The 25,436-nt window shown below is 56.8% G+C and overlaps 1 protein-coding gene across 3 annotated transcripts in view; it reads right to left on the bottom strand.

Moving 5' to 3' along the window:
- Window positions 1-25,436, bottom strand: part of LRP4 (LDL receptor related protein 4) — a 71,579-nt gene that overhangs the window by 19,279 nt on the left and 26,864 nt on the right. For 2 of the 3 annotated variants that reach the window (XM_029059978.1, XM_029059980.1), the window contains exons 3-28: window positions 24,070-24,186; window positions 23,269-23,382; window positions 22,000-22,116; window positions 20,469-20,597; window positions 19,650-19,769; window positions 19,355-19,480; window positions 17,484-17,609; window positions 17,153-17,287; window positions 16,548-16,673; window positions 15,811-16,041; window positions 15,430-15,586; window positions 14,910-15,127; window positions 14,512-14,688; window positions 13,038-13,163; window positions 10,983-11,191; window positions 10,277-10,358; window positions 9,024-9,129; window positions 8,145-8,346; window positions 6,444-6,633; window positions 5,701-5,832; window positions 4,747-4,887; window positions 3,740-3,826; window positions 3,458-3,629; window positions 3,181-3,343; window positions 2,827-3,052; window positions 955-1,258 (exon numbers count right to left, since the gene is read on the bottom strand). In XM_029059978.1, coding sequence (XP_028915811.1) covers window positions 955-1,258; window positions 2,827-3,052; window positions 3,181-3,343; window positions 3,458-3,629; window positions 3,740-3,826; window positions 4,747-4,887; window positions 5,701-5,832; window positions 6,444-6,633; window positions 8,145-8,346; window positions 9,024-9,129; window positions 10,277-10,358; window positions 10,983-11,191; window positions 13,038-13,163; window positions 14,512-14,688; window positions 14,910-15,127; window positions 15,430-15,586; window positions 15,811-16,041; window positions 16,548-16,673; window positions 17,153-17,287; window positions 17,484-17,609; window positions 19,355-19,480; window positions 19,650-19,769; window positions 20,469-20,597; window positions 22,000-22,116; window positions 23,269-23,382; window positions 24,070-24,186 — 4,033 coding nt within the window. The remainder of the gene's footprint in view (window positions 1-954; window positions 1,259-2,826; window positions 3,053-3,180; window positions 3,344-3,457; window positions 3,630-3,739; window positions 3,827-4,746; window positions 4,888-5,700; window positions 5,833-6,443; window positions 6,634-8,144; window positions 8,347-9,023; window positions 9,130-10,276; window positions 10,359-10,982; window positions 11,192-13,037; window positions 13,164-14,511; window positions 14,689-14,909; window positions 15,128-15,429; window positions 15,587-15,810; window positions 16,042-16,547; window positions 16,674-17,152; window positions 17,288-17,483; window positions 17,610-19,354; window positions 19,481-19,649; window positions 19,770-20,468; window positions 20,598-21,999; window positions 22,117-23,268; window positions 23,383-24,069; window positions 24,187-25,436) is intronic. The other variant, XM_029059979.1, reaches the window with a different exon arrangement.

Genomic DNA, 25,436 nt, shown 5'->3' with positions numbered 1-25,436 from the left:
CTCTAAGGGACAACCCACACCCTCTGTCCAAGCAGAAATGAAAAGCGTCCCAAGAATCACCCTCAGACCTCCAGCAGCAGAGAAGGGACCAGTAGAAAGAGAATCTCTCTGGGCATTTATTGGTTCTTTGACAGGTTCTCCGGTACGTATGAGAGATCCTTTATCTACGTTGAAGGTTTTCCTTCTGTTAGGTTCTGCCCCCCCCCTTCAAGGTTCAAAAAGGCAAAGCTAAGTGCTCAACGCAGGGCTATCCGGGAAGTGATAGAAGCCACGTGGCCTGATGGAGAGAGCCCGGGCCCGGGAGTCAGAGGACCTGAGTTCTAATCCCGGTTCCGCCGCTTGTCTGCTGTATGACCACTGTCAAGTCGCTTCACTTCTCTGAACCTCAGTTACCTCGTCTGAAAAGTGGGGATTAAGACTATAACCCCACCTGAGACATGGACTGCATATCTACCCCAACACTCAGTGATTAATAATAATAATTATAATTATGGTATTTGTTAAGGACTTACTGTGTGCCAAGCACTGTACTAAGCACTGGGATGGATACAAGCAAATCACGGTGGACACAGTCCCTGTCCCACTTGGGGCTCACAGTCTCCATCTCCATTTTAACAGATGAGGCAACTGAGGCACAGAGAAGTGAAGTGACTAGCCAAGGTCACAGGGCAGACAAGTGGCGGAGCTGGGATTAGAACCCATGACCTTCTGATTTCCAGGCCCCTGCTCTATCCACTACATCACGCCTGACACATAATAAGTGCTTAGCAAATACCATTTAAAAAAAGATGAAGCATGATAGCTCGCTGTGGGCAGGCAATACGTCTACCGTACGCTCCCAAGTGCTCTGCACACCGTAAGCGCTCAATAAATACGATCGATCGATGGAGCGAGTGATCGGAATTACCATTCACAAACCACACTTTCGGCAGGTGCGGGGAAAAGGCAGGGTACCTGATAACATCCAGGAAAACATCAGTGTAGTAGACCTTCCCATCGACGCTGTCGTAGTCCAGAGAGATGACGTTATTGAGGTCGGGGACGGGCACGTGCACATCCGTGTGGTCGCTCGTGTCCAGGGAGATGCGTCGGATGGAGCCCCGGCTGGAGAAAAGCAGGTAGGTCTCGGGGGAAGGGTCGCACGTGTGCCCATCTCCCTTGAGCTGAATGCCGGTGGGGCAGGCGCAGGAGAAGCCCGAGGGCCGGGGCAGGCAGAGGTGGGAGCAGCCGCCGTTCTTCAAGCCGCATTTGTTCGTGCCTGGCGGGGAGAAGAGCAGGGCGGGAGGGGGATTTTAGGGCCCCATAGGAACTGCTGACTGAGGTGGGCAGCGCCGGCACAGCAAGGATCCATTAAACTGCCGCTGCGTTCCCGGCTACTTCGACGGGAGGGACAGACATCTAGAGGTAATTATAATAAGAATTATGGCATCTCTTCAGCGCTTACTATGTGCCGGGCACCGTTCTAAGCGCCGGAGTGGAGACGGGCAAATCGGGTTGGACACGGCCCCTGTCCCCTGTGGGGTTCACTGTCTCAATCCCCGTTTTATGGATGAGTTAACTGAGGCCCAAGGTCACCCAGCAGACAGACGGCGGAGCCGGGATTAGAACTCGTGACCTTCTGACTCCGAGGTGGCAGGAAGAGTCCGGAAAGGCTCCGTGGAACCTGAAGCCAGGTGCCCTAGTTTGGCGATCACAGCCTCATGATTATCGTGCTACGAGCCACAGAGGAAGTCACAGAGTCCCATCATACAGCAGGCCTGCTGTGTGACCCTGGGCAAGTCACTTCACCTCTCTGTGCCTCAGTTACCTCATCTGTAAAATGGGGATTAAGACTCTGAGCCCCACGTGGGACAGGGACTTGGTTCAACCCAATTTCCCTGCATCAGCCCCAGTGCTTAGTAAGGTGCCTGGCATAGAGTAACTGCTTAACAAATACCAAAGTTATTATAATTATTATTATCACTACTTCTTTAAAGTGGAGATTAATAATAATGATGTTATCTGTTAAGTGCGTACTACGTGCCAAGTACTGTTCTAAACACTGGTGTAGAAACAAGGTCATCGGGTTGTTTACGTGGGGTTCACGCACTTAATCACGTCAGCTCACTTACTAGAAGTAACGTGGCTCAGTGGAAAGAGCCCGGGCTTGGGAGTCAGAGGTCGTGGGTTCTAATTCCGGCTCTGCCACTAATCAGTTGTGTAACTCTGGGCAAGTCACTTCACTCCTCTGGGCCTCAGTGACCTCATCTGGAAAATGGGGATTAAGACTGTGAGCCCCACGTGGGACAACCTGATTACCTTGTATCTGCCCAGCGCTTAGAACTGTGATTGGCACATAGTAAGTGCTTAACAAATGCCAAAAATATTATTATTGTTGTTATTAAAAGTGGCGGAGCCAGGATTAGAACCCACGACTTCTAACTCCTAAGCCCGGGCTCTTTCCACTAAGCCATGCTGCTTCTCATTAAGACTGTGAGCCCCATGCAGGACAAGGACTTTGTCCAACCCAATTTGCCTCTACTGACCCCAGTGCTTACTACGGTGCCTGGAATACCGGTTATTATAATTATTATTATTACTACCGTAAAATGAGGATTAAGACCGTGAGGCTCACGTAGGATACGGACTGTGTAGCTTAGAGCTTAGAACGGAGCCCGGCCCCATAGGTAGAGCTTAACAAATCCCATTAAAAAAAGGGGAAGTGTGGGACACCGGAGCCCGACGCCTTAAGGACCGAAAGGAGTTTCTGCTGGCCTGGTCCACCCCGTCCGGGCCGGATTGGGGAAGCTGGGAAAAGACCCAGTGTCCCTCCTCCGTCCAGCTCACCGAGCTGCCGGCCCCGGTCCACGGCCTGGATGTCCATGAGTCCCGGCAGGTTGGCCCGCACCAGGATGACATTACCGCCGGTGCTTTTGTCAGCCCGGTGGATGCTGCGGGTCTGCCAGTCGGTCCAGTAGATGTAGGAGTCGAGCAAGGTGAGGCCGTAAGGGTGCTGCACGGGAGAGACCAACGTGCGCCGGTTGGCCCCGTTCAGGTCGGCGGCCTCGATGCGCTGCGGGGAGGAGAGGGAGGAAATCAACCGGGAGAAAGCCCCTCGCTCCCGGGCCCCTCCGGCTCCGCCCCCTCCCTCCCTTCCAGAGTGCGGCCCCTCCTTCGTCCGCCCGAGGAGGGGCTCCCTACCTCGGTGTGGGCATCGGCCCAGAGCAGCCGCGAGCCGGCCTTATCCACCGTCAGTCCGTTGGGCCAGCCCAGATTGTTGCTGATGAGGACGGTGCGATCCGAGCCGTCCATCCCTGCCCTTTCCAGCTTGGCATTCTCCCCCCAGTCTGTCCAGTACATGGAGCTGCAGTGGCGGAAGTCGGAAGTGAATGGAACTCCTCTACGGGGAACTAGAGTGCCCCAGAAAAGCGTGCCTGATTTCCCCGCCGTAGTCTCCGCTCACTCACTCCGCACTCACCCCGTCTCGTGATACAGGACTATGGCCCGAGGACTGTCCAGGTTCTGCCACACCAACACCTTCCTCATGGACCCATCTAGGTTGCCCACTTCAATCCGATTGGTCCCCGTATCCGTCCAGTACACCTTCCGGCCGATGGAATCAACCGCCAACCCATCCGTGGTCTGCAGCCCTGCGGAGATCCCGGAGAGGGCGTGCCGTCGGCTTCCGGTTCGGAGCCCCCGTCCAGGACCCTGCCCCCCTCGGGAGCCCCGAACCCGCCGGCGACCGGGTGCGCCTCACCTGTGGTGATGATGTCTTCGTGGAGCGAGCCGTCGAGGTTGGCGCGGCTGATCCTGCGTAGGGTGCTGTCCGACCAGTACACTTTGCCTACGGGCGAAAGACCCCGATCAGCCAAACGGGGCCTGGAGGCCGGCCACTCCGTGTCGGAGAATGGTAGGCTCTCTCCGGAAGGAGGAATGAGAGGAGCGAGCAGAAATGTCACGACAAAGATGGAGGATGGATCCAAATCGACAGTAAGCTCACGCCCAGGGCAAAGGGGGGAAGCAGGGTGGCCCAGTGGAAAGAGCCCGGGCCCAGGAGTCAGAGGACCTGGGTTCTCATCCTGGCTCTGTTACGTCCCTGCTGCGTGACCGCGGACAAGTTGCTTCATTTCCATCTCAGTCTCCTCATCTGCAAAATGGGGAAGAAAGACTTTTCCCCTTCCCTCTTAGACGGTGAGCCCCACGGGGGACAGGTTCTGTGTCCGACCCGACTATCTTATATAATAATGTTGGTATGTATTAAGCGCTTACTATGTGCAGAGCACTGTTCTAAGCGCCAGGGTACATATAGGGTCATCAGATCGTCCCAGGTGAGGCTCACAGTCTTAATCCCCATTTTACAGATGAGGTAACTGAGGCACCGAGAAGTGAAGTGACTTGCCCACAGTCACCCGGCTGACAAGTGGCGGAGTCTCGATTCGAACCCACGGCCTCTGACTCCCAAGCCAGTGCTCTTTCCACTGAGCCACGCTGCTTATATCTCCCCCAGTGCCTGGTACCCTGCTTGGCACACGGTAAGCACTTAAGTATTCATTTTATCATTGCTTCTCTTGCTATTGCTGTTATTGATCAGGGGCTCCGGGGGACGTGCAGGGGTAGAACCGGAGGCGGTGGTGAGGCGCTCTCAGCTTCCCAGGGAGAAACCAAGGAAGAAGAGGGCAGGCGCAAAGGCTCAGAGGAGACTGGCGTCCTTGAGGACGCTGTGCAAATGGAGTCGAGGCACAGAGCTCCGCGGGCCGCGCTGACCTTCTTGTGGATCCACCCCGACGGCAATGGTGTTCTTCATGGTAACGTTGATGGGCACCACCACATCCGCAAAGTAAGGTATGTCCAGGGACACCATGCGCACATCCGTCCTCCTGGCGAAGATCAGGAAGCTGCTCATGCCTGCGGTGGCGGGGAGAGGGAGGAGCCTTTGAAGAAATCCAAAGGTCTGCCCTGCTCAGAGCTCAGGGACCGGGGGGAGCAGGAAGTCCAAAGGGCCAGCCTCAGGACACCGAGTGGGCTTTGGGGACACGGACTGGGTCCCATCTGATTATCTCGTATCTTCCTAAGCGTTCAGCCCGGAGTAATAATAATGATAATGTTGGTATTTGTTAAGCGCTTGCTATGTGCCGAGCACTGCTCTAAGCCCTGGGGTAGATACAGGGGAATCAGGTCGTCCCACGTGAGGCGCACTGTTAATCCCCATTTTACAGATGAGGTGACTGAGGCACAGAGAAGCGAAGTGACTCGCCCACAGTCACACAGCCGACAAGTGGCAGAGCTGGGATTCGGAGTAGGCGCCGAACAAATACCACAGTCGGTCGGTCGTCTTTTTTGTTCCTGAGCTCCCTGCGGGGGGCGGGTTAGACATCCCTCTAGACAGTAAGTTCGTTTTAGGCAGGGAACGCGTCTGCTAATTCTCTTCTCTCCCAAGCCTTAGTACGTTGCTCGGCACATAGTGAGCGTTCAGTAGATACCACTGCCAGATGTCCGCTCAGTCGCCTGGCACCTCCCACGTCGCAACCCCCGGCTTCTGACGCCCCGGCAGGCCTGACCGTTCGGCACCGTGCTCCGTTGGGTCTCTCACCTTCCGTGGCATCTCAACATCCGAACTCCCCTCACCCTCCTCAGCTCCGGAACAGACCGGATCCCGAAGGAGGAGACCCATCCCAAGGTCCCGGTAAGTCTCCCGTCCCCCACCGATTCAGCGCGTACCAGAGGAGCAGGTCTTGCCATCCGGCAGGAGGTTGATCCCGGTGGGACAGGTGCAGCTGAAGCCTTTGGGAGGAGGGGCCCGGAGACACAGGTGGCTACAGCCGCCGTTGTCCGCGGCACAGGCTGTGTGCACTAAAAAAACAACAAAAAAAAAAGGTATTTGTTAAGCGCTCACTGTGTTCCAGGCACCGTACTAAGCGCTGGGGTGGATACACGCCAATCCGGTTGGACACAGTCCCGCATGGGGCTCACGGTTTTACTCCCCATTTTACAGATGAGGTAACTGAGGCACAGAGAAGTGATCCGCCCAAGTCCACACAGCAGACGAGGGCTGGAGCTGGGATTAGAAGCTGTCACCTTCCTGACTCCCGGGCCCGGGCTCAGTGCACTGTGCCACGCTGCTTCACTAATAACAATAATAACGTCGGTATCTGTTAAGCGCTTACTATGTGCAGAGCACTGTTCTAAGCGCTGGGGGAGATACAGGGTCATCAGGTCGTCCCACGGGAGGCTCACAGTTTATCCCCATTTTACAGATGAGGTAACCGAGGCACAGAGTAGTGAAGTGACCCGCCCACAGTCACACAGCTGATAAGTGGCAGAGCCGGGAGTCGAACCCATGGCCTCTGACTCCGAAGCCCAGGCTCTTTCCGCTGGGCCACGGTGCAGAGCAAGGCAGGTGGGTCAGCACGGGAGGAGGGGTTGGGGAGGGGCAGTTCACTCCGGACGGCAGGACGGCTCACCTGGTGGTCTCAGGCGGTGGAAGACGTGGATGTCCATGAGATTCTCCAGATTCTCCTGCAGCGTCTCCCGAGCCAGCCCCGTTAGCCGGTCGGCACTCTGGATGCTCTTGGTCTGCCAGTCGGTCCAATAGATCCGCTCCCCGTACAGGGTCAGCCCAAAAGGGTGCGGGAGCTGGCTCCCGATCAGCACCTGCCGAACCCCGGACGCCTCTGTCAATCCCACCGGGTCGGGGTGGGGTGGGATATCAGAGCGGGGCCGCCGGTGCTCTCCGCGGGGCCCCGGGCTCTGGGGGACCCCATCCCCCATCCTCCTCTCGTCATACGTCGGCGGCACCCAGCGGCTCTGGGGCAGAAGCAATCTCACGGTAGCCGTGCTTTCCTATCAATTATCTCATCTGTAAAACGGGGGCGAAGACTGTGAGCCCCATATGGGGCGTGGAATGGGTCCAATCTGATTGGCTGGTATCTACCCTAGCACTTAATACAGAGCTTGGCACTTAACAAATACCATAAAAAACACCTTACGCTATGCTCCTGACCCCTCTGTCTCCTTCACCTGGGATCTGACCAGGGACCCCACGAGCCGGGCCAGAGAGTGCTGGTCCTCAGAGGTAGCGGGCCTGCCTGACAAGTGCTGGAAAATCAGATTACCAGTAGTAAACGGCAAGATTCACCTCAAGCCCAAACCGACTGCCTCTTTCCCAGCCTTCCTCCTGTCCAAAAGAGCGACGGCCGGAGGTTACGGAAGAGCACACAGTAAGCGCTCAATAAATACCACTGATTGATTGATTGGATGTGGTTATAGATTTAGGGTTAGAGTGGAATGAAAGGGTCAGTCAATGCAGCTTTACCTACGGTAAGGTATCTACAAATCCTCTAATAATAATAATAATGTTGGTATTTGTTAAGCGCTATGTGCAGAACACTGTTTTAAGCGCTGGGGTAGATAAGAGCCCGGGCTTGGGAATCAGAGGTCATGGGTTCAAATCCCAACTCTGCCACTTGTCAGCTTCGTGACTGTGGGCAAGTCACTTAACTTCTCGGTGCTTCAGTTCCCTCATCTGTAAAATGGGGATTAACTGTAAGCCTCACGTGGGACAACCTGATTACCCTGGATCTCTCCCAGCGCTTAGGACAGTGCTCTGCACATAGTAAGCGCTTAACAAATACCAACATTATTATACAGGGTAATCAGGTCGTCCCACGTGAGGCTCACAGTTGATCCCCATTTTACAGATGAGGGAACTGAGGCACAGACAAGTGAAGTGACTTGCCCACAGTCACACAGCTGACAAGTGGCAGAGCCGGGAGTCGAACCCATGACCTCTGACTTCGAAGCCCAGGCTCTTTCCACTGAGCCACTCTAGACTGTCAGGTCGTTGTGGGCAGGGAACGCGCCTACCAACCCTGTCGGGCTGTACTCTCCCAAGTGCTTAGTACAGTCCTCTCCTTGCAGTAAGCGCTCAATAAATACGACCGACTGATTGTTCCATCTAGAAATAATTAACGTTGAAGCGTCAGCTCATCCTCCTCTGATGCCTGCATGTGCTGATGTTCAACCGTTCATTTTTTGGTAACGATAATAATGGTACTTTTGTTAAGCGCTGACTGTGTACCAAGCACTGCTGTACTAAGCGCTGGGTAGACGGTTTGTTTTTAATGACCCGGGAGTCCTCTCCCACTGCTCAGCACCACTCTTACCTTCCTCTTGCTTCCATCCAGCCCAGCAAACTCGATGGTCTTCATGCCGGCGTCGGCCCAGTAGAGCCGCTGGGAAGCGTAGTCAATAGCCAGTCCGTTGGGCCAGGTCAGGTTGGAGGAGATGATGACCCGGCGGCTTGAGGCATCCATGCCCGCCCGCTCAATCTTGGGGCTGGCACCCCAGTCGGTCCAGTACATGAACCTAAGCACAAGCACGGGCCAAAGGAGGGACTCACTAGCCCGTCTTTTCACCCGACCTCTGGCAGTTTCCTGAGTTACCACAAAAGGGAAAGGCCTCTAGACTGTAAGCTCGTTGCGGGCAGGGAATGTGACTGTTTATCGTCGTATTGTACTCTCCCAAGCGCTCAGTCCCGTGCTCTGCACACAGTAAGTGCTCAGTAAACACGATCGAGGGAACGACTGAATGAATGAATCCCACACGATCGCTTCCCTCGCCTTCCCACGAGGCCTGCTTCACGAGGGGCAGCTTCAGGGATTCCCAAAGTTTTTCCCCCGCAGCCCAAAGGTGTCCCAGAGCGTCTGGCCGGGAAAGAAGCCAGCATGGCCTAGAGAGGCAGTCTGGCCCCGTGAAAAGAACTCGGGTCTGGGAGTCAGAGGACCCGGGTACTATTCATGGTTCTGCCGACTGTCTGCCCTGTGGCTCCGGGCACGTCACTTAACTGTGCCCTCGGCTTCCTCAACTGTAAAATGGGGGTTAAATTCTACTTCTGCCAAATTAGACCCCGAGCCCCATGTGGGACAGGGACCGGCTCCAACCTGGTTAACCTGTTAACCCCAGAGCTTAGAAGAGCGCTTGGCACACAGTAAGCGCTCAGCCAACGCCGTAGTAATAAAATGGCAAAGGGAAGGGGCTCTCACCCGCCCATTGGCTCCACGACGATGTCTCGAGGGCGGTCCAGATTCTCCCAGATGAGCACCGTCCTCATGGTGCCGTCTGTGTTGGCCACCTCGATCCGGTCGGTGCCTGCACAGACACAGGAGACAAATAAGGTTCGCCCTCTGGACCCGGGCCGGGAGAGGGGAAAGGAAAGGGAGGAAGGGGAAATGGAGAAGTGCTGATTCAGGCACTCCTGGAAATCGAGGCCTCTCTCTCCTTCCTCATTCCAAAAGAGAAGCAGCGTGGCCTAATGGAAAGAGCTCAGGCCGGGGAGTCAGAGGACCTGGCTCTGACATGTACCTATGTGACCTTGGGCAAGTCACTTAACTTCCTCAGTTCCCTCATCTGTAAAATGAGGATTCAATACCTGTTCTGCCTCTTACTTAGACTGTGAGCCCCACGTGGGACAGGGACTGGGCCCGAACTGATTATTTCATTTCTACCACTATGCTTAGGACAGAGTAAATGCTTAACAAGTACCATAATGATTATTACTATTGTTATTATTGGGAGTTACTATTCTCCTCCAAGAAGACTTTCCTAAGCCTTCTTCTCCTCTTCGCCCACTCCCTTCTGCACCACTCTTCCTTGCTCCTTCCTTCATGCATCCTCTCTCCCGTCCCCACAGCCCATACGTATATACCTGTTATTTATTAAATCAATGTATTTATATTAACGTATGTCGCCTGCTCTAGACTGTGAGCTCGTTGTGGGCAGGAATGTGTCTGTTGTTTTATTGTACTCTCCCAAGCGCTCAGTACAGTGCTGTACACATGGTAAGTGCTCAATAAATACAATTGATTGATACCATTAATCCGTTTGGTGAGAGTCATAGCTAATGGAAGTGGCTCCCTCATCCAACTCAGAGAGGAGAAGAGGTTGACGGGGGTTTGTTGTGGACAGGGAATGTGTCTGTTTATTGTTACATTGTACTCTCCCAAGCGCTTAGTACAGTGCTCTACACAGAGTAAGCCCTCAATAAATGCACGACTGACTCCCCAGGTTCAAACCCTAAGTGGAAATAGCTGCCATTTGGTTAGAAAACGCCCAAATCACGCTATGAATCCTCCCATCAGCTTCCACGGGGCTCACCGCCTCTCCTAACTGCTCTGTGGAAACCCCAGTCTCTGAGCGAAGTGGACGAGGGCGCTGAGTTTGCTCCAACTGAGTTCAGGGTGAACAAGTGCAACGGACACGGCCTTCCCCGTTCCCCACAGCACCAGGCCAGGCATACCTGCATCCGTCCAGTACAGCTTGTTGGTGACCCAGTCAATAGCCAGTCCTGCCGGGCTCTCCAAACTAGTGTCCACCACCACCTGGGCAGGGAGAAAACACCATCACAAATCAAATGAAACCCGCTGACCCAGGACCCATCCCCACCTTTACCCATTAGGGGAACTTCCCAAGGATACACCACCCCCCACCCCCCAATCTAGGGTTAGGAGACTCTAAAACAGGGATGGACAAAATCTATCCAGAACCAGATGCTTCTGTCTGCGGCAGCCCCGACTTTGTTCTCTTCCAGCCGCAGATGCAGTTGGAAACGCCTCGGCCTGCCGCTGTATTGTACTCTCCCAGGCGCTTAGTTCAGTGCTCTGCACGTAGTAAGCGCTCAATAAAACCCGTTGATGATGATGACCGTACGTCTGGCAGCACGAGGGGTCACCAACTGAATCCCCGGCCGGCCCGGAGGCGACCCCGGGACCCCAAGTGGCTACACTTTCGCTTGTGAAATGCTCCCTTGTCCCTTTACTTTTTCCATCACTGGCTAACCCACAGCCACTTATAAATTTGGTATGTGGTCCACGGGCTAAAATTATCACTCCCCTCTGGCCTACAATGAAAATGTCTCCAGAAAGGCCTCCCCACTCTAGGAGAGGAGGTTAAAAAAAAAAAAAGGGGGGGCATCCCGTCCGGGTCCCGCCCGGGCCGAGCCGTACCTCCTGGCCTGTTCCATCCCACTTGGCCCGGCTGATGGTGTCAGTGCTGACGTCAGTCCAGTAGACGGAGTCGTCGCGGGAGTCCCAGTCCAGGGCCACGGCGCTGCGCACGTCGGCCAACGGGATGACGTCGTCGGACAGGTCCTCCGTGTCGAAGCTGATCCGACGGATGTCCATCCTTCGGGCAAAAAGCAGGAACTTGTCAAGACCTGATCAAAGGCCGAAAGGGTCTTCTTTTAATTCTCTAAATTCAACAACATAGTGACAGACACAGACCATCACCTGCGTGACATCCGGCTCGGCTGTGTTTCCCACCCGGGCCTCACGTCCTTCTCTTCGCTCCTCCCCACCGCTCACAGCCCTCAGAGCCTCTCCTACCCTTTGGCTCGAGTGGGTCCGGTGGTCGGAGAGACGGGACCGGGGGCCCAAGGGCCACTGGAGTGAGAATCTGGGCCTGGGTGGGGCAAGCCGGCTGAACAGGGTGCTGACCAAAGGCTCCTTCGGCCGGTGTGATATTTTATCTTGAATTTAGCCTTCTCTTTCTCTGTCAGACCCCTACTTCCCCTTCTCCACGCCAATGCCCTGATGGCCCTCCTCCAGCTCCCCCGAAACTCCTTCCTGACTTCCCCCTGCTTCTGGATCTATTTCCGAGCTTCCCCTTTCAGGGCTCTTTGCTGCCTCCGGCTCCTTGCTTCTACTCCTCAGCAGAAAGCTCCAGCCCATCTCCCGGCTTCCCAGGCAGAGGTGGTGAATCCTCCCCAGCCGCACCTTCGCTTGGAAGGGGCACCTTCTCTCCAGTCCCATCCTTTCCCAGCTAATTGCCTCCCTTCCTCCCAGCCCAGGCTCTGGACACAGTAAAGCGCTCAATGAACACCGCTGATCGATTGATTTTAGAGGCGGTCCCCCCGTCTCCCCAGACATGCCTGGCTCTACCCGGGGACCCCATCAGGAATAATTTACATAAAATACATCGATGCTCCGGCCCCTCTCTGGCAGGACACTGCTCTCTTCGCTCAGTCTAGCCCCTGGACAAGACCCCTACATTCCAGAGTCCAGTCTGCTTCCGCCAATGATTAGGTAGCGCGACGAATGGGTGCTCCCTGTCTAGGATTCTGTGCTCGTGATGGGCCCCTCGGGAATGCCATATTCCGGGAGAGGGAGGATGCCACTTCACTGGAATACCAGGGGAAGGCCCTGTATATCCATCAACGGTATTTACTGAGCGCTTACTCGGCACAGACCACGGAACTCAGCACTCGGTAGTACAATGTAACAGAGTTGGTAGATGTGTATGAACCTGGTGTTGGCATTTCTCCCGACCATAAGCGCCTTGGGGACAGGGAATGTGTCTCTGTTGTACCCACCCAAACTCTTAGTGCTCTTCACATAGTACGTGCTCAATAAACACCACCGATAGATGGTCTGGTGGAAGTAACTGCTCAGAGAAGTTTCGCCTTCAGTTTTGATCATCACCTCTGGGATTCATGGCAGAGGAGGGTCACGGACTATGAATAACCATGTAGCCCCAAGAGAGGCTACGTTAGGGGGTGACACTTTGCTGTTATCTAATAATAATAATAGCAATAAGGGTGGTATCTGTTAAGCACTTACTATATGCCAAGCACCGTACTACGTGCCGGGGTAGATACGAGATCATCGGATCCTTCACAATCGAAGGAGGAGGGAGAAGAGGGAGTGAGAGTCCCCATTTTGTAGATGAGGGGACCGAAGGCCAGAGGACTGACTCGCCCGAGGTCACAGAGCAGGCAATGTGGCGGAGGCGGGATTAGAACCCCGGTTCTCCGACTCCCAGGCTCACGCTCTTCCCATTAGGCCACGCCGCTTCTCGACGAACACTATTCCCCAGGGTCAGATCCGTATCTGGCAGAGTGGAAACCTGTGCCATATGTGGAAACCCGGCGTTCCCCTCTTCCCTTTGCTCTGGGCCTCTCCAGAGAGAACCTGTACTTCCTCCACCTCATCCCCATCCCCAAGAGGAGCCCTGACCGGACCGGCAGCCCGGAGGAGGCGGGATGTCCCCGGACCCCCACTTACTCTGGGCGCAGGCTTGGCTGCTGATCTTGCGGAAGCCGGTGGGGCAGGCGCAGGTGTAGTTCTGCCCACTTGGCAGGCACAGGTGAGTGCAGCCCCCATTGTTCTTCCCACAGCGATTTCTCCCTGCTCAAATAGCCCCCAGCAAAAAAAAACCGCACGTAAGGCCAAAGGCTGGACAGACGGGCGGCGGACACGGAGGGGGAGGACGGCGGGAATAGTTGACAGAAGGGCAGAATCCGACGGAGAGCCCATCCCGCTCTAATGAACCAGAAGTGGAGAAAATGGGCTCGTTTTACAGCAGGACGGCGCTCGGGGGGACCTGATAACTCTTTGGCCAAAGGGGAGATTAGAGACCGGAACACGTTACCAAAGAAGCTTGCGGTGTCTCCGTCCCTGGGAATCCTTAAAAATGCAATTTTTAAAGGCGGGAGACGGGAGACGGGACCAGTTGACCTCCTTCGGTTTCGGTCACGGGGGGGAAGGACGGTGGGAATAGTTAATATAAGGGCAGAATCCGACGGAGAGCCCATGCGCTCTAATGAACCAGAAGTGGAGAAAATGGACTCATTTTACAGCAGGACGGCGCTCGGGGGACCTGATAACTCTTTGGCCAAAGAGGAGATTAGAGAACGGTACACGTTACCAAAGAAGGTTGCGGTGTCTCCGTCCCCGGGAGTCCTTAAAAATGCAATTTTTAAAGGAGGGAGACGGGAGACGGGACCAGTTGACCTCTTTGGGTTTTGGACGCGGGGGGAAGGACGGCGGGAATAGTTAATGTAATAAGGGCAGAATCCGACAGAGAGCCCATCCACTCTGATGAACCGGAAGTGGAGAAAATGGACTCATTTTTTTCAGCAGGACAGTGCTCCTCTTTTTGGCCAAAGAGATTAGAGACCGGAACACGTCACCAAAGAAGGTTGCGGTGTCTCCGTCCCTGGGAATCCTTAAAAAGAGCCCGGGCTTGGGAGTCAGAGGTCGAGGGTTCTAGTCCCGACTCCGCCACGTGTCTGCTGTGTGACCCCGGGCAAGTCGCTTAACTTCTCTGTGCCTCAGTTACCTCATCTGTAAAAATGGGGATTATCCCACGTGGGACAATCTGACCACCCTGTATCTACCCCAGCGCTTAGAACAGTGCTGTGCACATAGTAAGCGCTTAACAAATGCCATATTTATCGGTATGATTATTAAAAATGCAATTTTTAAAGGAGGGAGACGGGACCAGTTGACCTCTTCTGGATTCTTCCAACTCGGTGATTCTAACGACTCGACTAACAGGGCCGGCCTCAGTTACCCGGATTGTGCTGCCTCGGGTGACCAGGAGAGGGAGGGACCGGCCCACAAGTGCCTCGGTCCTGGATCTTGCTCCCAAAAAATGGGCCTCCGGAGGATGCGGGCAAGACCCCACGGGTTCTAGGGATGGCACTAAACAGGAGCCTAGCTCCGCCGCCTCCTTAACTGCCAGGTGAGCGGTTACCTGCTGGTTGACGCTGGGGGTGCAGGGTGTGGATGTCCATGGGGAAATGGAGTTTGTTGCGGATGATCTCCTGATTCTTGCCGGTGAACTTATTGGCACTGTTGATGCTTTTGGTGTGCCAGTCCGTCCAGTACAGGCTGTCTTCAAAGACCGTGATGGCAAAGGGGTGCGGGAGGCCTGTGGAGGACGGCAGAATGCCCTGAGCCCAGCCCTCGCCGACTCCTGGCTGCTACCAGCGGCCTCCCCTCCCGGGGCCCGCAGATAAGAGGGACCGAGCGATAAGCGAGCGAGGTTCCAGCCCCGTCCGAAGCATCCTATCCGCCGGGGCCCGGCGGGCCGACGCCGGGACCGAAGATGCGGGGCAGGGCGACGCGAGGCCTGAGCCAGGCGGGCATTACCCTGGCTGATGACGGCCTTGCGGTTGCTCCCGTCCAGGTCAGCCCGCTCGATGACATGGTGCTTGGCATCCACCCAGTACATGCGATGCCCGGCGTAGTCGATGGTGAGCCCGTTGGGCCAGAACAGGTGTGTGTCTGCAATGATGCGTCGACCGGAGCCGTCCATGCTGGAGGCCTCTATGCGGGGGGTGTTGCCCCAGTCTGTCCAGTAAATGGTACTGAAGAGAGGCAAGGGGAGAAGAAGAGAGAAGCCTGAGACCGGGAAAGGGCCCCCGGACCGAGTTCTCTGGGAGACCAGTGGATTCCAGAGCAGCCCTGAAGCACGGGATTCAGCACGGCGGGTGGAAGTGAAGTCCGGGGAGAAGGGGGTGGCATAAACAGGCCTCCGTGGCCCTCCGGGGCGTCTATCTCGCGGGAGAGCCGCCATTTCGGGGACCCTCCCTCAGCTAGTCAGGCCAAGGTAGCCGAGAGGGACCGGAGGGGCCCGAAGAGGCTCCAGGACGCCAGGGGTCCCACTCACCCCTGCATGGGATGCAAGGCGATGGCACGGGGCTTTTCCAGGTTCTGCCAAAGGAGGACCTTCCGGTGGGCACCATCTAAGTTGGCCACTTCGATCCGGGAGGTCCCCGAGTCGGTCCAGTAGAGTTTGTCGTGAAGCCAGTCCACGGCCAGGCCCCCTCGAGGGAAAGAGACGGAGTGAGAGCGTTAGTGCCGGAACACCGAGTTTTCACGTTTCTATCCCAGTCACGGACCCAATCCCGACCCACCCAATCCTGACCCCGGACTCCCCGGACGTCCTCTAAAACGCATCCTCCCCAAGTCGTTTTCCCTTAGCACCCGGCCCTCCTCCCCTGGTGTTTCCCCACCTACGGCCCCTTTCCCGAGGCTTCCCACTCGGTACCTGGGCTCTCCAGCCCAGTGGACACCACCTCCTCCACGTTGCTGCCGTTGAGGTTGGCCCGCAGGATCCGGTCAAGGGTGACGTCTGACCAGAAGACGAGCTCGCGCCGGTGGTGGAAGTCGAGGGCGATGGCGTTCTCCAGGTTGTTGAGCAGCAGCGTGTATTCTGAGCGGTGCGGCAGCACCTGCCTGATGTCGATCCGATTGGCGAAGAGCAGCACGGGCTCCGGCCCTGGGGGGCAACGGAGACAGGGGCCCGGACCCCTAACCAACCGCCCGCTCAAATGCCGGCCTCCTCTCCACGGGAGGGCCATTCCCACCGACTCCAGGCCCGTTCCCACGGTAGGAACCCCGTATCTTCTCCCGGGGACGCCCTCCTCCATCGCAAACCTCAGAGCGGTCCATCTCACCCCGACCTTCCACCTGTCCCTCGGGGACTCGGAATCCACTGCTGTTTTCTGTGGTATTTTTTTTTAGCGCTTACTATGTGCCGGGCCCCGTTCTAAGCACTGGGGCGGATACCAACTAATCAGATGGGATTACAGATGGGGCTCACGGTCTCAATCCCCGTTTTACCGAGGAAGAGGAGGTGACCGAGGTCCAGAGGAGCAAGGTCCCGTGAGCGGACAGACGGCGGAGCCGGGATCCTCCTCGGCCTCTCCCCGTAGGGAGGCCAAGGGTATGTCGCAAGGGTTGGCCGCGCCCTCGCCCGTGGGGCCGGTTCCCGGCCGTCCTTACCGAGAGCCTTGCAGCTGCGCCGGTCGGGCCTCAGTTCGTAGCCGGCCTCGCACCAGCACTGGAAAGCCCCGTCGCTGTTGGTGCAGCCCTGGCTGCAGTAGCCTTCTTCGGCACACTCGTTCACGTCTGGGTGGGACGGTGCCCGCGTCAGGTGACCGACCTCTCCGACGTCCCCCCACCCGATTCCCGGACCACCCGTCCCATCGCTCCCTTCCCATTTCCCCATACCCGTTTTTTTTTAATGGCACCGAAGTGCTCGCTACGCGCCAAGCACCGTACTACGACCTGGGGTGGATACGAGGTAATCAGGCCCGACCTGGGGCTCCCATCTAAGAGCTGGGGTAGATACGAGATGATCGGGTCCGACGTGGGGCTCGCGTTCGAGCGCTTAGTCCAGTGCCGTGCACACAGCGGGCGCTCAGTAAATACGACTGAATGAATTCTGCCGGCGGGGGGAACCGAGGCCCAGAGAAGTGAAGCCACTCGCCCGGGGTCACACGGCAGGTCCCCCGGCTCCCGGGCCCCGGGCTCTTCCCGCCGGGTCGCGCCGCTTCCCGGTCGTCCGTCCGGCTCCCTCTTCCGCCCCACCTTCCGCCCCGGCTCACCCTGGCACGTGCGCCCGTCCTCCGTGAGGCGGTAGCCGGTGTGGCAGGTGCACTGCACGGCCCCCCGGGCCATCTGACACTTCTGGGCGCAGCCGCCGTTATCGACGTTGCAGTTCTCCTCGCCCGTCCGCGGCCCTGCGCCAAGCCAAAGAGAGGGACCGAGTCCCGCCCCGTCCCGGCGGAGGCCACTCGGCGTTCCCACCGAGGCTTCGGGGAACGGCTCTTGCGTTTGCACGAGCCCCCGGGGAGGGGTCCCTTTTCGCTCCCAGGGCTCGAAGCGGGGTCCGTCTGGCCGCCGATCGCCCAGCCCCCGGGACCCGGGGCGACTCACGGCAGTTCTGCTGGGGGCTCTCATCGCTGTTGTCCGCGCAGTCGTCGATGCCGTTGCACAGCTTCCTCTGGCCGATGCAGCGCCCGTTCCTACACAGGAACTGGTCGGAGGCGCACTGGGGGACCCCTGGGGGAGGAGACGAGGACCGGGTGTCGGACCGGAAGGTCGAGACCGGGCAGGGAGGGTCGCGGGGAGGCTGAAGTTCTAAAGGAGGAAGGGAACTGCTCAGACGAGTCTAGACTCCCCTCTGATACCAAAGATTAGTACTAGTTAAGCGCTTACTATGTGCCGGGCACTCTTCTAAGGTGGATAATAATAATAATAATTACGTTGGTATGTGTTAAGCGCCGACTATGCGCAGAGCACTGTTCTAAGCGCCGGGAGAGGTACAGAGTGATCGGGTCGTCCCACGTGAGGCTCACGGTCTTCATCCCTATTTTCCAGATGAGGTCACTGAGACACAGAGAAGTGAAGTGACTTGCCCACAGTCACCCAGCTGACAAGCGGCGGAGCCGGGATTCGAACCCATGACCTCTGACTCCCAAGCCCGGGCTCTTTCCGCTGAGCCACGCCGTTTGTCTGATACAAACGGATCAGGTTGGACACAGTCCCCTGTCCTACGTAGGGCTCACAGTCTCAACCCCCATTTTCCAGATGAGGTAACTGAGGCACAGAGCACTGAACCGCCTTGCCCAAGGTCACGCAGCAGACAAGTGGGGGAACCGGGATTAGAACCCATAACGTGCTGACTCCCAGGCCCGAGCTCTATCCACTAGGCCATGCTGCCTCTCTAGATGGTGAGCTTCTCGTGGGCTGGGATCGTGCCTACCAACTCGGTCGTATCGCACCCTCCCGAGCGTTTGGTACAGTGCTCTGCACATAGTAAATGCTCAATAAATAGCATCGATTAACTGATTGATTGATTGATTGATCTAAACGTTTGTATTTTCCTCTGAGGGACAATTCCAGCCTGAAAGAGCGGGAAGGGGCCAGAGGGTGGAAGGAGAAACAGCACGGCCTAATGGAAAGAACATGGGCCTGGGAGTCAGAGGACCTGGGTTCTAATCCTGGCGCTGCCAATCGCTTACTGTGTGACGTTGGGCTAGACACTTAACCTCTCTGTGTCTCAGCTTCCCCATCCGTAAAACGGAGATTCAGTACCTCAGTAAGAAGCAGCGTGGCTTAGTGGAAGAGCACGGGCTTGGGAGTCCGAGGTCATGGGTTCTAATTCCTACTCTGCCACTTGTCAGCTGTGTGACTCTGGGCAAGTCACTTCACTTCTCTGTGCCTCAGTTACCTCAACTGGAAAGTGGGGGTGAGCCCCACGTGAGACAACCTGATTACCTTGCATCTATCCCAGTGTTCGGAACAGTGCTTGGCACGTAGTAAGAGCTTAACAAATACCATCATCATCATCATCATCATCATCTGTTCTTCCTCCCACTTGGACTCTGAGCCCTATGCGGGACGGGGAATGTGTCCGATCCAATTAATCTGTACCTACCCCAGTGCTTAGAACAGAAATTGACACACAGGAAGCGCCTAACGATACTGTGGAACAGAAAAAGGACCTGGAACCCGTGAGAGGGAAGTGTGCGAGAGAGAGGGAAGTGGCTCAGGTCACTGTTGGAACGGGGAAAGGTTAAACCAGTCGAGGTATTCGGCACGGCCTGGAGACTCAGAGCCCGAAGGAAATCAGGCTACGGGCAAGCAGGAATTCGAGTAACAACTGAAGATACGTCTGGGTGTCTACTGATGATCACTGCTCTCCGACACTTCCTCACTCCGAGGCCAGAAAAGGTGGAGAGAAGGGCTGGGAGAAAATCATCCAGTAATTTTAGAGGGTGGAGGATAGAGCAGTGGGGCCCAACCTGTATTCTCGCAGTTCTCCTCGTCGCTGTTGTCCGAGCAGTCGTCCTCCCCATCGCAGCGCCAAGAAAGATGGACACACCGGCCGGACTTACACCGGAACTGCTCCGCCGTGCACATGGATGTGGCTGGAGAATGAGCGGGAGCTGACCAAAGAAGGGGGGCCCTCACCCCACCACCCCCAAGATCGAATCGTCACCGACACCTGCCCCCGTCTCCTACCCTACGATCCCCCCCTACATTCTCTCCAGCCCCCTCTTCCCACTCCTCCTCCCCCGCCGTCCTCCGACCACTCACTGCAGTTGCGTTCGTCAGACTGATCGTCGCAGTCGGCGTCCCCGTCGCAGCGCCAGCCCGCGTTGATGCACAAGCCGCTATCACACATGAATTCCCCGGACCGGCAGGGCTGGTGGGAGGCTGGACGAAAACAGAGGTCATTCAGGGGGAGGGTGGGCGCCCGCCCTGCTCCCCATCTGATTGGACCATAAGGTCCCTGTCCTTGCTGAATTGGAGCGTCCAACCCCAGCGCTTAGCACGGGGCTCGACGCGTCACAAGTGCTTAATTTAAAAAAACGCTCGTTCCCCCCGCTCTAGACCGTAAACTCGGTTGCGGGTGGGGAACGTGTCTGCCAGCTCCGTTGGTGGTAACGACTACGGCATTTGTTGAGCGCTTACTAGGTGCTAGGCGCCGTACTGGGTTGGATACAAGCAAATCGGGTTGGACACGGTCCCTGTCCCACGTGGGGGTCACGGTCTCAATCCCCATTTCGCAAATGAGGCAACTGAGGCCCAGAGAAGTGAAGCGACTCGCCAAGGTCACACAGCAGACAAGGGGGAGAGCTGGGATTAAAACCCTTCAGCTTCTGACGCCCAGGCCCGGGCTCTATCTACGCCATGCTGCTTCTCTGCTGTATTATACTCTCCCAGGTGTTTAGTACAGTGCTCCGCCAGCAGTAAGCACTCAGTACGTACCACTGATGATGACGATGACGCTTTGTTTCTGTGAGCAACCTCCCCCCCCGCCCCCCCGGGGGAACACCTCTTGCTCTCCCAGCCACAACCGCCTTGGCCTCTCCTCGCCCGCCTTCCCCGGCCCGCCGCCGAGGGGACACTCACAGCAGTCGGACTCGTCAGACCAGTCCCCGCAGTCGTCGTCCCCATCGCAGTGGTAGATGTCCAGGATGCAGCGGCCGTACGCGCACTGGAACTCCTCCAGGCTGCACGGCGGGGCGGGCACCGCCGAGGCTGGAGGCCAGGGGAGGGGAGAGAAAACTCAGCTTCGGGGGGCTCCGGGGGCACAGTCACCCCACGGGGCCTGGCCAGCAGACCGAGGTGGCCACCCCAGTTCAGGTTAACGGGTCTCTGGTTTTGCCTTTAACGGCGTTCGTTAAGTGCTCGCTATGTTCACCAGAAGCAGTGTGGCTCGGTGCAAAGAGCCCGAGCGTGAGAGTCCGAGGTCATGGCTTCGAATCCCGGCTCTGCCACTTGGCGGCTGTGGGACTGTGGGCAAGTCACTTCACTTCTCGGTGCCTCAGTTACATCATCTGTAAAATGGGGATTGACTGTGAGCCTCCCTTGGGACAACCTGATTCCCTGTATCTCCCCCAGCACTTAGAACGGTGCTCTGCACAGAGTAAGCGCTTGACAAATACCAACATTATTATCATTATTATTATGTGGCCGGCGCTGTACTGAGCATTGGAGTAGCTACGAGCCGATCAGGTTGGACACAGTTCGTGGTCCACATGGGGTTCACGGTCTTAATCCCCATTTTACACACGAGGGAACGGAGGCACCGAGAAGCTGAGTGACTTGGACGAGTGGCGGAGCTGGAATTAGAATAATAATGACGGTACTTGTTAAGCGCTTACTATGTGCCGACCACCGTTCTAAGCGCTGGGGTAGATACAAGGTCATCAGGTGGTCCCACGTGGGGCTCACGGTCTTAATCCCCATTTTACAGATGAGGGAACTGAGGCACAGAGAAGTGAAGTGACTTACCCAAAGTCACACAGCTGACAGGTGGAGGAGCTGGGATCAGAACCCACGACCTCTGACTCCCAAGCCCGGGCTCTTTCTTGCCAGTAAGTCAATTGACTCCAAGGCCCGTGTTTTACGCACTAGGCCACGCTGCTTCTCAGGGCCTTTACTAGAAGAACTCCCTTCGGCCCCGCTGTCGGTTGACGGGAAAGACCACCGCTCTGGGGATCCAGGGACCGGCCCCGGTCTCAGCTCTGCCCGCTGGGGCTAGACATCGGCAGTGAGATTTTCGGACCAAAGAACCACCTAAGGTGCCCCACGAGGTGGGCGGACCCGACAAGATACCCGCAAGACGGCCGGCTAATTCGGCCAGCGAGGACCACAGCGGCTCCCGAGGCAAGCGGCTTCCGGGTAACGGTCTACGTCAAAGCGCTGACCCTCTGCCGTGGTGACGCTCCGGCCAGAGACGGGTCACGCGTGTTACAAAATGACCCTCCGCGTGCCCTCCGCAAGGTGCTGCCCCTCTGCGGGTGGCACTCTGTGCCCCAGCGGGAACGTGACCGGCAGGGACCAGAGAGGGCAAGCGGCCCGGCGCAAACCATTACCTTTACGGCGCTAGGCCCCCTCCCTCTCCCCGCTCGGCTCCAGGGGGTGAGCAAGCACTCACGGCAGCTCTCTTCGTCGGAACCGTCCTTGCAGTCAGTGTCGCCATCGCAGTACCAATGCTCAGCGATGCAGCTGCCGTCGCTGCAGCGAAACTCCTTCTCCGAGCACTTGCGCATATCTGCGGGGACACCCAAGGTGCCGTCTGTTCCGGGGCTCCCGCCTCCGGGCAGCAAGAGGGAGGTTCCACGAGAACCGAGCCTCGACTTCACAGGGAGGTAGATGTACCCGCCGCCTCGCCCCCCCGCCCCGGCTCCTTTCCCGACGCCCGACCTCCACGGCTCCTCTGGCCTGGGGGCGCGGGACTCAATAAGTCCCACCCACTGAATTTCATCTCATAAAGAGATTTAAATAAAAATAAATGAGATAATGGCGTTCGTTAAGCCCTTACTCTGTGTCATTCACCGCTTCGAGTGCTGGAAGTCAGAGTAATCAGGTTGGACCCGGTCCCTGGCCCACATCGGGGTCACAATCTAAGACAGAGGGAGGGGGATTTAATCCCCATTTGACAGATGAGGACACTGAGGCCCAGAGAAGTAAAGTGACTTGTCCAAGGTCACACGGCAGGCGAATGGTAGAGCCAGGATTAGAATCCAGGTCCTATGACTCCCAGACCCATGCTCTTTCCACTAGGCCAGGCTGAACACCTAGAGAAAGAAGAGTCCTGGACAGGCTCTATCTTTACTTTTTTCAAATTGGTATTTGTTAAGCGCTTACTACGTACCAGGCACTGTACCGAGTGCTGGGGTAGATACAGAGCTAATCAGGCTGGACACGGTGCCCTTCCCACATGGGGCTCCCAGTCTCAATTCCCATTTTACAGATGAGGGAACTGAGGCCCAGAGAGGTAAAGTGGCTTGCCCAAGGGCACCCAGCAGACAAGTGGCAGAGCTGGGATTAGAATCCTGGTCCTCCGACCCCCAGGCCCGTGCTCTTTCCACCAGGCCACACTGCTTCTCACGTATACTTCGACCCAGTGGTTCTCGGAGGTCTTCCCGCCCAGGCCGCGATCTCTCCCTTCTGCTCCTCCCCACGGCTCTGGCAACCGTGGACATCTTGCCCGAGGTTCCTGCCGGCGGCTGGCGACGCGAGTGCCTCCTTCAGACCTACACCCCTGTTCCTCCTCGTGGCCGGGCATCGTATGTACCAACCCTGTCACACCGTACTCTCCCAAGCACTCGGTACAGCGTTCCGCGCGCCGTAGACGCTCCATCAACCCCGCCCGATCGACTGCGGCCAACTCCTCCTCCGAGGCCCCGCGGGCATCACTCACCACACTGCTCGTCACTGTTGTCGCCACAGTCGTTGTCCCCGTCGCAGTGCCACAGGCTGCGGATGCAGTAGCCGTTCTGGCAGGGGAACTCGTCCTCCTCACACTCCCGGGGTGCTGTGGGGACGCGCGCGGAGTCACCGGCTGCCCCCAGTGCCCCGGAACCCGCCCGAAAAGCCCGGGGCCTCGGGCCCAGACCAGCCCTCGGTCCAGACCAGATCCTTGCCGCTGCCCGCGCAGGGGACGAAAGGTCAAGACCCAAAACTCCCCTGTGCAGCTCAGGGTGAGCTCAGAAAACAGCCGAGACCTGGAATTGTAACATTCTTTTTTTTTTTATGGTATTTGTTAAGCACTTGTAAATTCGTGATTTATTCATTCATATTAATGTCTGTCTCCCCCTCTAGACTGTAAGACCGTTGCGGGCAGGGAATGTGTCTATCGTTATACTGTACTCTCCCAAGCACTTAGTACAGTGTTTTGTACACAGTAAGCACTCCATAAATGATTGAATGAACGAATGAACGAACTTAGTACGTGCCAGACACTGTTCTGAGCGCTGGGGTAGGTACAGGCTGATCAGGTCGGACACAGTCCGTGTCTCCCATCGGGCTCACGGTCTTAATCCCCACTTTACAGAGGGAAATGAAGCCCGCGGAAGTGATGTGACCTGTCCAAGGTCACACAGCAGACAAGACTCCAGGTCCTTCCGCCCCCCCCAAGCCCGTCCTCTATCCGCTAGGCCACACCGCTTCTACCCCCCCTACTTTAAGGCCACCGATTCCTCCCCACCCCACCAACACTCACGACAGTCCTGTTCATCCGAGTCGTCCTCACAGTCGTTGTCGCCATCGCACACCCAGGAGCGGCGGATGCACTTCCCGTTGTCGCAGTGGAAGTCGAGAGGGGAGCAGGTGGGCAACACTGGAGCCCGGCGAGAGATGTCACAAGGTGAGCCCACGCTCCCCTGCCCGAACCGCCCCGTTCTCCCTCCTCGCTGAGCCGGAGCTCTCGGCTCTTAATCCCCCTGCCCCTCTCCCAGCTGCACCACCAGGGATCTACGTTCTTAGCCAAGCGCCGAGCGGCAGCCGGGGCCAGGGGGTTGCGACCGGAAGGATGGAGCTTGAGGGCAGGGAGTTCGTGAGGGAGGGAAGTCCACGAGAGGGACGGAGGACATTTTGGGGAAGTCGACCCTCGGGAAGTCGGGGAAAAGCATGAGGGTAGAAAGTAAGAGAAAGCCTTTTCCTCCCGGGAAGGACACACAACCTTCACCGCGTTCGTGTCAAGGCTGCAGTCCGTTTAGCTGGGGCGGCGGGGACCAGAAAGCCTTTATGTCATCTAGACCAGGGTGCCGAGGCAGTGCCATGAGATTCCATGTTTGTTTGGTTTTTTTTTCTGGTCAAATGGTATTTGTTAAATTCTTACTATGCTCCAGGCACCGTACTAAGCACTAATTAGGTTGGACCCAGCCGCAGTCTTAATCCCTGTTTTACAGATGAAGAAGCTGAGGCCTAGAGAAGTGAAGTGACTTCCCCAAGGTCAATCAGCAGACAAGTGGTGGAGCTGGGATCAGAACCTGGGTCCTCCGACTCCCAGGCCCGTGCTCTTTCCGCTAGGCCACGCTGCTTTTCCACAGCTTGTACCAGCTTCTCCACGGGTCTTGGAAGCACGACAGCTTCGGCGTCTCCGACTCTGCGGTCTGACCGCGCAGACTATCATTCGGTCCTGAAAATCAGGACTAAAGTAGGACCAGGTGGCATGCTGAGTTTCTGGGAGGCCCAGATTAGAGAAGCAGCACGGCTCAGTGGAAAGAGCCCGGGCTTGGGAGTCACAGCTCATGGGTTCGACTCTCGGCTCTGCCACTTGTCAACTGTGTGACTGTGGGCAAGTCACTTAACTTCTCTGTGCCTCAGTTCCCTCATCTGTAAAATGGGGATTAACTATGAGCCTCACGTGGGACAACCTGATTACCCTATATCCACCCCAGCCCTTAGAACAGTGCTCTGCACATAGTAAGCGCTTAACAAATACCAACATTATTATTAAGAGAAGAGTAAATGCGTTCTTTAAATATCAATCTACCATAAAAGTTGCATTGCACACCTTGACTCTTGGGTAGGACCAGAGAGGCCTAGGAGAAAGGACATGGGCCAGGGGGTCAGAGGACCTGGATT

The sequence above is a fragment of the Ornithorhynchus anatinus genome, chromosome 3, assembly GCF_004115215.2.
Source record: "Ornithorhynchus anatinus isolate Pmale09 chromosome 3, mOrnAna1.pri.v4, whole genome shotgun sequence".
Classification (NCBI taxonomy): Eukaryota; Metazoa; Chordata; class Mammalia; order Monotremata; family Ornithorhynchidae; genus Ornithorhynchus; species Ornithorhynchus anatinus.
The sequence above is the reverse complement of the archived record's forward strand: the minus strand, read 5'-3'. Positions and strand labels throughout refer to the sequence as shown.